The following is a 12191-nucleotide window of genomic DNA, read 5'->3' on the forward strand; positions in this document are numbered from 1 at the left end:
TCCTGGAGTCCCAAAATGGCGAAGCACGCTTGCTTTGTCTCATTATAGAAGAGATCATCACCCTTCTCTTTCTGAGACGTGATGTCTATATGAGCATCTCAAACCTGTCTCTTTGATCTAAATCCGGGGTTCTCAAACCCGGAAGAGGATTTGTTAAAACTCAGATTGCTGGGCCCTACCCTCATCTCTGAGTCAGTGGATCCAGGGTGGGTCTGAGAATTTGCACCTCTAGCAAGTTCCCAGGTGACGTCAGTGCTGCTAGCCAGGTGGCCACACTTTGAGAACCACTGGTCTAGGAATAGGCTCTTCCTAGAGAGTTTTATATCGTGAAGTCAGGGAAGTCTGATCTCAAGCTCTGCACCCTCCTCGGAACACCTCCTCCCTCCAACTGAGCCTTTTTGGTTCTTGTCATAACCTCTCTAGTCTCTGTCTCCATCACCTCTGCTCTGGCCTCTCTCTCCTCCCTGGTCCAGGTCCTCCAGTCATTTCTATTTTGATGACGGTGATCACTACCTACCTGCCTGACCAGTGCCACCTTGAAACCTCCCATCATTCTCCACCCTCTTTCCTTGTTTTTATTTCCAGGCCTCCAAGCTCACTAGAATCGTGCTGTCAGGTGCCACGACAAATCCGTGCTCTGACCCTCAGCTGGACGCTCCCACACTGCTCAGCATCCTTTTGTTCGTCCCCAGCAAATCCCCCACAGCTGCCTGGGCCGCCTCTAGTCTCTGTGGGCTTCCCATTCTCTTCTTTCTTCTCCATTGAGCACCTTCTTCTCCACATTAACTGAGAAGGTCAAAGTCTTCAGATGCATCTCTTCCCAGTGTCATATATTTCCCTACGAATGTCTCCATCTTGGCTTCTCCACGTCTCCTCTCTGGGAAAGTGGGCCCTTTCCATCTACCAAGCCTAATACATTCCCCTATACCATCAATTCTGTCTTCTCAGATCCGACTCCATCAGTCACCTCCTCTTTTTTTTTATAATATATTTCATCCCTTTTCCTTGGCTCCTTCACACAGACCCCCATGCACACACTTTTCTTAAATATACCTTCCGTCCATCCTGTCACACCTCTGGGCACGCCCACTGCCCCTCATCCATCAGTTTCAAATATCTTTAAAGCATAGCCCCCTTGCTGTTCCCCCTCCCCCTCCCCCCTCCCAAAACCTCTGCTAGCTGCTCTGGGGGTTCACCGTTCAGTGACTCCCAAGATCACTGTCCCTGTGTGTGGCACAAGGACCAAAGAAGCTCAGACTCTGGGGTCACACAGACCTGGATTACAATCCCATCTCTGGCTCTCCCCAGCTGCGTGATCTCGGGAGGTCACGTAACCTCTGAGCCCACCTCCACAGCTGCAAAACAGAACACTAAGAACCACTTACATGGCTCCTGGGGAGAGCAAACAAGACGCCGGATGTTAAAGTGCTTCGTACACTCTGACCTGGCCCCTCATGGCCTCTTAACAAGCAAAGATGAGGCTCTAGCCCCTGACTTCCACGTTCCTGACATCGTTCACCAGGCTTCAGGGCCACGCTGTCTGATGAGACCCCTCTGGGTTTTCCCTGCAACGCTCAGAGGTTTTCACACTGTGGCCAGATAAATATGCGTTCGTTTGAAAGGATATTGGGTTGGCCCAAAAAGTTCGCTCGGGTTTTTCCATAAAATGTTACGGGAAAAACCCTAATGAACTTCTCTGGCCAACCCAATAACTTCCTTGTACTAAGAAGGAAAAATGTTCCCAAGTATTTTTCCCCCTCCAGCACATTCTTTTAATCACATTCTCTGGCATGAAGTAATTAATTTTTAAGCATAACCAGCCCCGATTTAAGCAAGTGATACTTCAACTGAAAATGATTCGTTCTGGCCAACTTTTCTTCTCAGTCCCATTCACACAAACTAGAACTCACTTTTTTAACCCGGGCGGTCAGATCCTGGACGAAGAGTTTACGGAGGTTGTGCAGAGTCTGTAGCTCTCGAGACTGGAAGAGAAGATTGTTAAAATGCCACTTAAATGAGGGAACACGCTGAATTTACGACACAGCTGGCACCAGACCATCAACCCCAGACAGCTCCATAAAGCTCTGTAAGCCAACCATCGAGGCCATGGGGCTCACCACTTCCTCTGACCTGCCCACCACTCATATCCTCCTCCACCTGGCATCTTCCCACGGGCACCCCAAGGTTCAGAGACTGGGAACTCAAACAATGAAGCGTAAACTAGAACAAAGCCTGCTCGTTTGCTGTGTTTTAAATAGAACCTTTTTTCCCGTTCAACCACAAAAATTCAAAAGTTTTCTCATAAAAATTCCTGGAGGGCTGTGTTGTACCAGAATGGACTCCTTTTCCCCTCTAACTTATGGTGTACATGTTATACAAAATGCTAACAAATTTAAACGAAAAGTTAGCCACAGTTTCTCCCACCCTAACTGACCGACATTTTTCACGTTTCCACACCCCTCTGGCCGTGGTCCATATGCTCCTTTGCTTTACATCACTGAGCTTATGGACTTTCCACCTGGGTGACCCTGGGCAACTTATCTAACCTTTCTGTGCCTCAGCTTTCTTATTTGTAACATGAGGATAAAAATAGTAGCTGTCTCATAGTTGCTGTTATCAAGCTTCAGTGAGATGATCCTTATGAAACTCTTACAACCATTTCTGGCACATAGTAAACATTCAATAAATATTCGCTAGTATTAATGTACTGATGCATCATATTTGACAGACATTTCTTCATTAGACTTTTATTGCTTCCTTTGGTTGTTGTTATGACTTTCATGAAATTAACTTCTTGGGAGCATTTTTTTTCTTCATTTTGGAGTCTTTTCTACTAATGAACCCATAGGAATTAGATTGCTAAGACAAAGGTCTAAGTCAAATCTGGTGACCTCTGTTTAACAAAATCAGAAAACCGAAATATTTCCTTCCCTTTAAGTCTCCGTGTATTTACCACAGGACGTACGACTAGTTCCCTTAAAAATATTTTCCCATAAGGAGAGAAATACACTCACATTTGTTTTTCAGTTTGTCTAAATTGACCTAACACAGAATGTCAAGGGATGGAGCTCACACAGCTCACAGAAAAAAGGAAGAAACAGGCTCTAAAGACATGGAAATAATAAGTTTCTTGAATAAAGGTTCTATGTTCATTTAAGGTCAAATTACTGGGTCCAATTCCATAATTGAGTTGAAATAAAAAGCACCTGAAGTCAATTGATTCCTCAGATGAGGCAAATTACTTTCTGCGGGAGGCCAAGCGGGCCTGCTGTTAGGAACGCCGTGCACGCGGTGCGTGCCCAGAGCTGAGCCACCGGCCGGCAGGTGCAGGGGGGCTGCTCTGAGCTCTCAGTGATGTAGCTGTGCTGCCTGTGCCCCTGCCCGAGGGAGCTCGGCCTCGGCCCCCTGCTCTGCGAGCTCTCTCTCCCGCTTCAGGGATTTCATTACTGATTGAACTATGATCACAGTAAATACTTTCCATGAAAAACGCCACCACCCTGCAGGGACATGAGAAGAGAAGACCCGGGTGTCTTGTCAAAGGGCCAGGCGATTCTTCCAGGCCAAGCACCAAATAATCCAGAGTCCGGAGTTTGGCGACTTTCTCTCCTTACTGTTTGTTTTTAGGTAACTTCAAGAAACAGTTTAGGAGGGGCAGTTCAAGGCCTTGGAAACAGTTGATAAGTTGCACATGAATGCCTGCGTAACCCCATTTTGGCCTCCTGGGGCAATCAATTTTCCTCCATCGTATCCATTAGCATTCCTTCACCCACCCCGATTCCCTTCCCTTGTGAAGTCAGTCACAAGCCTTTCCTGGCACGGACGCTGCCCTCTGTGTAAAAGCCCAGGGCTCAGCTTCCTGTCACGGGGGACAGCGAGGGTGTGACCAGAGAGGTGGGGACACAAGGCCCATCAACGCAGCAGGAGAGGTCCAGCCCCAGAGCCCACACAAAGTGTCCTATTAAAGCCAGATGGCTTCCCGGGACCCCAGAGACGTCCCCACTGGCTGGTTGGCCTTTCCCAACATCGTACCCTGGAGTGGGCTTCAGACTACAACCCCTGGGTGGCAGGTCCCACCCGGGCCTGTCCAGACAGTCCAGGAGGCAGCGCAGGCCTAGGGCTAAGGGGGGCTCAGGAAGGGTCAGCCAAGGACAGCAGGCCCCTGAGGAACACTGACAGCTTGGGGAGGATGTGATGGAAGGATAAGTAAAAACACCCACATCTGGAATGGCACAGACCGTGGGGTTCCAGTTTGGGAATTGAAAGCGTGTGTGTGCGTGATGTGTGTGGACGGGCAGTGAGGGCTGCAGAGGGAACGTGGGAGGCTGTGTCAGTGGGTCCGTCCACGTGTGAGGGACCAAGTGTGTTGTGTGAGCATGTGTGTGTGGTAGGGGGGCTGGGGAGAATGGATGTGAGGGTGGGAACATAGGTGAGTGGGCTGGGCAGGGAGGTGGGGGAAGGGGAACCAGTGGAGGAGGCTAGTGAGGAAAATGTGTTGTTAAAAATGTATTCAGTGGACTTCCCTGGTGGCGCAGCGGTTAAGAATCTGCCTGCCAGTGCAGGGGACACGGGTTCAAGCCCTGGTCCGGGAAGATCCCACATGCCGTGGAGCAACTAGGTCTGTGAGCCACAACTACTGAGCCTGCACTCTAGAGCCTGTGTGCCACAACTGCTGAAGCCTGTGTGCCTGGAGCCCGTGCTCCACAACAAGAGAGGCACCGCAACGAGAAGCCTGTGCACTGCGGCGAGGAGTGGCCCCCGCTCGCTGCAACTAGAGAAATCTGCGTGCAGCAACGAAGACCCAACACAGCCAAAAATATAAATAAATAAATAAATAAACATGTATTCAGTGGACTTCCCTGGAGGTCCAGTGATTAGGGCTCTGTGCTTCCACTGCAGGGGGCATGGGTTCGATCCCTGGTCAGGGAACTAAGATCCCACAAGCCGCTCAGTGAGGCCAAAACAAAACAAAACAAAAAAACATTCAAAAGGTCAAAAGAACATGCTCATGAGTGAGTGTGAAAGACAGAAAGCTTGTGAGTCTGGGAGAGAGTCAGCACGTGGGGTGAGTGTGTGTGAGTGGACATGATGGAAGGTGTGAGAGTGAATGAGCAAAAGTGTGAGTGTGCCAGTGAGGAAGTGTGGATGGTCACTAATGAGTGTGAATGTGTGTGTCAGCATGTTATGGGGTGTGCTGGGTGAGTGTGTAAGAATTTGTGAGTGGATGAACACGGGCATGAGAATGTGAATGTGAGGGCCTGTGGGTGTGAGTGTGTGTGAAGATGTGTGTGTGAGAAAGAATAAGTGATTGTGCCCGAGCGTGGGTGAGGCCGTGAGAGAGAGAGGGGTGAAGAGTGAGCTTCTGGGTGTGGGCATGGAAGGTGTGTGTGCTGCGTGAGTGTGCATGAGAGAGTGCGAGGGTGTAAAGGAAGAAAAGATACTGAAATATTGATCTCTGGCTGGTGGGAATACAGTGACATTTTAACGTGCAATACATTTCTGAATTGTTATAACTATCTATGATTATGGGTACCACTTCTCCAGGAGAATAGATGTGGAGGAAGCAACTTCATGGCTTCATTTCCGTTTCCCCTCCAGCCGCCCTGTCCACCGTCTTCTCCACCAGGCTCAAAAGGCCCAACTTCCTGTGAACAGTCATCCTACTTCTGTCCTGAACGGCTTGTGCCCTCCCAGCCCACACCTGGCTTTGAGGAGCAGCTAACACTGGCCCAGCGGCCAGAGTGCAGCCTCGGGTCCAGCCCTGATCAACCGCTTGCCTCCAGTCTGGGGTCACCGAGTTCCTGGATTCAGGCTCAGTCCCACATAGATTCCCATGACGTGGGAATGAAATCAAAATGCATGACTGTATCTAAACAACAGTTTCTCTCTGTTGTCATGTCATGTGAAATGACTCGACGTGTTTTCACCAAATTGAGACTATTTGGGGTGTCTGTCTTCAAACACAGGCTGCGTGGCATTTTGAAGGGCTCTTGAGAGCCCTCAGAGCCAGGCAGCTACCCCCCAGGGCAACTGAGACAGAAGTTGACCAGAGGAGACAAACCCAATGAAAGCACAGAGAAAACTAACCAGGATCTCAGATGGTGAGCCCTTCTTCCAAAGGGAAGTAGATCTGTCACTCTTCTGCCCCAACCCCTGCAGGTCCCAAGGCCCTGCCTGGCCTGCACCTCCTCTGGCCTTGACCTCTCTGTGCCTACCTCCTGCCTTCCCCCCTTCTCTTGGTCACATACACATTGATCTCCCTGTTGTACCCCAACATGCCTGCCATGGGCTGACCTCAGGGCCTTGGCACTGGCTGTTGCCTCTCCTGGAAGGCTCCTCCCCCCGGACATCCCCATGGCTCCTTCTTTTACCTGCTTCAAGTTCCTGCTTAAATGTCACCTCCCAGTGGGGCCACCCCAAACCAGTACCCCTGCACTTTCTATAACCATCTAATGGAGGTCATGATCTACATCCTTATTTCTCACTGTCTGTCTCCCCCAGGTGAAAGACGGCTTCACAAGGGCCAGCATCTTAACTCTGTTTTGTACTGATGCAACTCAAGCACCTAAAAGCATGCCAGCCCTCAGCAGGTGATCAATAAATATCCACTGATTGTTGCATGGAAGTAAGTCACAACATAAAGAGGCTGTAAAATTGCAGGCACTGATTTGAGTTTAAATCTCAGTCAGGACTCCATGGTTACAGTCTTAAGGATGGATGGATGGATGGATGGATGGATGGATAGATGGTTATTCACTCTGTTAAGACCAGGGGAATAAATTCTACAGCTCTCATGTTTCCATAGGAAGTTTTATGTTTAAAATGATATTCAAGAAAGGCATGCACAAATAAAATTTTAGAAGAAACAAATTCAAAAGATCATAAACCAATCTGGTCTTTGAGACTAAAATGAGTTGGGAAACACATCAACATACCACTGTCTCCTCCAGCCCTTTGAGGTCCTCTCTGGCTTGTTCTCTTTTATCATTGAGCAATCTAAAAAACAGAAAGGAACTGTGAACAACCAAAGGGGCATCAGAGATTCTTACAGATACCATTTGCATCTGCAGATAAGTCAACAAAACAAACCAACTCACCCAAATGGCCACGGTCTGTTTTTAAATTGGCCTGACCTAACCTGAATATTTGGGTATCTGAATCACCAAAGTAGACTTTTTAAGACTTTGCAGGGTGGTGGGGGGACTTCCCTGGCAGTCCAGTGGTTAAGACTCTGCGCTTCCACTGCAGAGGGCATGGGTCCGGTCCCTGGTCCTTGGTCAGGGAACTAAGATCCCGCGTGCCGTGCAGTTGGCAAAAAAAAAAAAACTTCGGGAGGATGAGAGAAAACAGAGGAAATATTTAAAGCACACTCACAAGAGCTTTTCCAGTTTCATTTCTCTCTCTTGGTCCTCTATTTTCAGCTTGTTATAATCAGAACTGAGCTTCTCCTGTTCCAGTTGCAGTTTCTGATTCAAACTGAAATGGAGAGGAAAAAGCAATACATTCCACATCAGCCTGAAATTCTGAGTCATGCTGCTAAAGACGTGGTTCTGTTCTAACCCCATTAGCCCTGTGCAATAAAGGCGGCAATTCTGGAAGATTTGGAGGGATCAGAGAACAACCTCACAGCTTCCTCCCTGCCCAAGTGAAAATGAAATTTCTGGGAACATCTAAGAGGCATGAAACATAAGGCTTTAATAATGTATTTATAGTTGGCTTGTGCAAGAGCTCTGGGAGGGAAAATAATGAGATGGGAAAGGGGCCGATATTTTAAAACAGAAAAACAGAGCCCAGTAAGAGTTCTGCTTTTCTGCCCTACAGATGGTACCTACGCACTCCCAGAACCTTATTTGGCCACTTTGACCTTCCCTTCCTCTCTGGTCTGACGCTCCAAAAACATCCCCTAAATCCAAATCCCTGGCTGACACAGGGACAGTTCTGTTCTGTGAAGTCTTGGGGGCGAAAGGGGGCAGTGGGCAGAGAGGGGAAACGCAAAGAAAGTCCAGGGGCTGTTGCAAAAAAGAAACTCACCATCGAGTTGGGGGTATTTGGTCACCATTTATATCAGCCCGGTCCTTATAAAACCTTTCATACGGCCATGCCTACATGACTGTAGACAACAGATTATACGCTCTCTGAAGGAAAACCCATGTGAAACGCAAAGGCCAAGGAAATGGCCCCACTTGTCAACTGACTCAGAGACCCTCCATCTCTCTCACCTTCCTTCCCCCCCCTCCCCTTCCAGCTGAACAATCTGAGGGTGATTCATCAACATAACAAATAAGAGTCACACTTAAAGGGGAAAGCTCAGCGTAAGTGGGAGCATGGGGGTGGACCAAAAGAAGGGGAGAGGCGATGCTAAGTGCTTTCCTAGGGAGACTGTGCACAGAGCCCCGACACATCATTTACATTTTTGCTTTTAAAATGCAAATGTGCTGTGTGAGCATCTCACGGACATCGAGAGAGATTTAAACTCCAACTCCAGTTTGATTCTTGTTTAGCAGCGTGACCCTAAGTAAATCATTGAATCTTGCTTCCCATCTAGAAATGTTTCTTCATCTATAGACACAGAGAGGAGGGAACCTTGAGTCTGGACCTGGGGTGGCGGGGAGGAGGAAGACAGGGGAGGAGGGTGTCAGTGGGTGGAAGTGTATTTCAATATAATTGGTTTTCTTATGTCTTTAATTGGGGGCATCTAAACACAGCCTGGGGACTTGTGTTGATGAGGCGGGAAAGTGAGAGGAGTGGGGAGGGATAATTGCTGAGCAGGGGGCTCTTCAGCAGCTACAACAGGAGAATGGCCTTGAGCCCAGCTGCAATGCCCTCGAGCACAGACAGACACACAACAGCACGGGTCCCTAAGGAGTGTGCCCCTGCAAGCAGGTGTCTCTGGGGTGTGCAGTGTTCAGGTATGTGTTGGGCTGAGGCAGTGGGAGCTGACTGTCTTCTCTGGAGCATTTCTTAACCCATCAGAAACCCTGAATCAGAAGCAATTCAGGGTCTTTGGGGGTCTTTTTCATCCTCTCATAGGAACAGCATCCCCACCTTCTGAGGTATGTGTCTGCCCAGCTGAATCACCAACGTGCCCCTGCTCCATGGGGACCAGGCAGGGCAGCTGGACCCGCCTGCCACCTGCCCACCAGAGCCCCCGGAGGCTCGGCTCCAGTTGGGGAGCAGACCGCAAAGCATCACGTCCAGCTCGCTGAGGCACCAGGGCAGAGCCCAGGGTCCATGGGGCGGGGAAAGCAGAGACCTCCAGGCTGGCCCAGGGGCCGTGTCTGCCCCAACGCCCCACGAGCCCCCAGGCCGACTCACTCCCGAATCTCATCGATGATTTTCTGCTTCTCCTCGATTTCATCTCGGAGTCTGGACAGCTGCTTCTGATGAGCTTCCCGGTGGCTCTCCATCTGCTGCTCCAGCGCCTTCTGCAACCCAGGCCGGGAGAAATGTATCAGCCGCTCGTTGGCTCTCAGCCGGCTCTGTGACAAAGCCTTTGTTCGCTGTCTCCTACCCCATATCCCTCAGCTGTCAGATCCCCAAACCGGGGCCCTCAGAACCCACCGTGCTTTACAGGGATAACAAAACTCAAGGATCTGTTATAAAACTGAGTGGTCCCTACGGGCCAATTAGCCCATTCCATGAGTAAAGGGTCTCCCCCTGACCTTCTATAGCTCATCTGAGCCACACGGCTTCTCTCGCCAGGTCAGAGGGCATGGACCTCTTACCACCTGGGTGACCTCAGACAAGCCATGGAACCTGTGGGAGTTGCACTTCCTCACCGTAAAATGTAGATAATTTCCCGGCCCTGCCCACAGCACTGATTTACAGTGATAGTCAAAGGAGACCTTTCCACCAAAGTGATGCAGACCCAGGAGAGGGGTTTGCCTAAAGCTAATCAAAAGTTCCACATTTTCTCCTATTTCATTGTATCCACCTAAAAATCTTATTTCCCAATCATCTTTCCCACTTTTCCTTTTCTGTTTAAAATGTGACCAAAAATAAAGATCTCTATGTTTAAGATGAAAACTCAAATTTGGGCTGTTTCGGGCGACCATTCCTGCAGAAGTTGTGCCGAGTGGCCCCATGCAGTGACTGGAAGGTGTGCCCTCTCCTTCCTCGTCATGAACGGGAAGAGAAATGTACCAACACAACATAACTACTATCTACAGACACCTTGGGATTCCTGGACACCTCCACCTCCATCTCATTGCTAAGCCCAGCCACACTCTGCGAGCAGCTCTGATGCCCAGCCCCAGTCCCCACCCGCCTCCCTCCTACCCTGCCACACACATCTCCGAAGGAGTTGGATTTTCCTAGATCAAGCAAATCCAGTCCAAACATGGGCTGGGCTTCTGGAAGGGGCTGCACACACACCTTCATTTCCTCAGCGTCCTGCAGCCGGGTCAGATGTTCCTTTTCTTTATCCTGGAAGCTGACTTCATGCATTTTTTCTGTTTTGGATTTTAAACGATGATTTAAGATTTAACTGGCAGGACTCACATCCAAAAGTAAAAATTAGAAAACGAAAAAAGAATGGGGTGAAACATCAGCTTATCTAACCAATTACAACCGTGGTATAAAGGAACGTGCCTCTGAAGGAGGACTTCTGGCTTTTTAAATCAAGGCTGATCTCTCCTGGGAGATTATCGAAGTCCCTCGGGGACAGTGGCGATTGGAGGGGAAGTGCTAACTTGGAGCGGTTACGCTGCAGCTGACCTAGCTGTCACCTCACGCCTCGGAGGACTGGTTCCCCGCCAGGCCTGGTGAGCTACTCCTGGTCAGCACACGTAAACGTGCTTTGTCAATGATAACGCGCTCTGCTAATATTAGTGGTGTTTGGATTCGCGCCACTATTAGAGTTTCGGAAAGAGCTAATTTACCTCCCGTGGTATTCTCTAAGAATCTGGAGCAGGAAAACAACCTAAGGATAGGCACAAAGAAAATAGAAATATAAAAGGACCCTCCAGACTAAACAGGAAGGCCACGTCTCGTACTGGGGGCAGGGCTGTTACGTGGCACACCTCTGGGAGGGAGGGACCAGTCCCATCCTATTCTTGGTCAGTGGCCCTCCCTGAGCACAGCCCGAGGTGGAGGGAGCAAAAGCGTTTGGGACAGTGACATTCAAGTCATTAAGTATTCTCTCTAGTCTGTTTCACTTCATTTCAGCTCTTCTTGCTTTGATTCCATTTCCACTCAGTGGCACCACTGCAGAAGCCATTTACCAGAGGGAAAAGTTCTTTTCCATGTCAAGTTTTGGGTGGAGCATTCTGTTCCTTACACCCCCTATGACATAAAGAAAACCTTACAAGGTCAAAGCGGGGGTGAGTGTGCTCTCTTTCATCGTTAATTTACTTTGGCATTTGAAGCAACATGTATTTACTGGGCAAATGACTCTACGACAATAAAGGACATTAAAAAGGATAGCATCATCGCCAGTCCTATTATCCTATCAAAACCATTTCCTTTCAAATATTAATTTACAGGTCTTGGAACATAAGCATCTATTGATTTTTAAATGTTATAACCACAGTAAAGACAAAATTACATATTATGATGTTTAATCTAATGCATTATAAGCACTGCTGCATGGCCTTCATCTCCAAGAAGAAAAAAATTGTTCTTTTAAACAACATACCATAGTTCATTTAACTCCTGGACATTTAGGTGGCTTCCTTTCCTTTTTTTTTTTTCACTAATATAAATAATTCTGCAATGAATATATGAGATTTGAGGAACAAAAGGTATGAGAAGTGTTAGAATTATTAATATGTATTTTCAAAATGCTTTCCAAAGGGACTCTACCAGTTTTCGTTGCAACTCATACTATGATCTGTGTGTTCCCGTTTCACCACAACACCTACATTCTTAATCCTGTTCTGATTTCTACATTTCTAGTCATTTCTCTCAAATCTCTTCTATTTATTCACATTTATTGAGTGCTTCCTATGTGTTGGGCACTTCCCTCAACAAAGGGGGTCAGGAGACTGCCTGGCAAAGGAAGAGCTTGTTCAAAGGATGAGGGATGGGGCTTCCCTGGTGGCGCAGTGGTTGAAGGTCTGCCTGCTGATGCAGGGGACACGGGTTCGTGCCCTGGTCCGGGAAGATCCCACATGCCGCGGAGCAGCTGGGCCCGTGAGCCATGGCCACTGGGCCTGCGTGTCCGGAGCCTGTGCTCCGCAACGGGAGAGGCCACA

At 48.7% G+C, this 12191-nt stretch overlaps 1 protein-coding gene across 1 annotated transcript in view; it reads right to left on the reverse strand.

Moving 5' to 3' along the window:
* KIF5C (kinesin family member 5C) overlaps positions 1-12191 on the reverse strand; it is a 111639-nt gene that overhangs the window by 22935 nt on the left and 76513 nt on the right. The window contains exons 17-21 of the mRNA XM_027131628.1: positions 10372-10448; positions 9313-9422; positions 7372-7473; positions 6933-6993; positions 1911-1982 (exon numbers count right to left, since the gene is read on the reverse strand). Of these exons, the coding sequence (XP_026987429.1) occupies positions 1911-1982; positions 6933-6993; positions 7372-7473; positions 9313-9422; positions 10372-10448 (422 nt within the window). The remainder of the gene's footprint in view (positions 1-1910; positions 1983-6932; positions 6994-7371; positions 7474-9312; positions 9423-10371; positions 10449-12191) is intronic.

Source organism: Aethalodelphis obliquidens, unplaced genomic scaffold (assembly GCF_003676395.1).
Source record: "Aethalodelphis obliquidens isolate GAN/ISIS:26980383/991018 unplaced genomic scaffold, ASM367639v1 scaffold2, whole genome shotgun sequence".
NCBI lineage: Eukaryota > Metazoa > Chordata > Mammalia > Artiodactyla > Delphinidae > Aethalodelphis > Aethalodelphis obliquidens.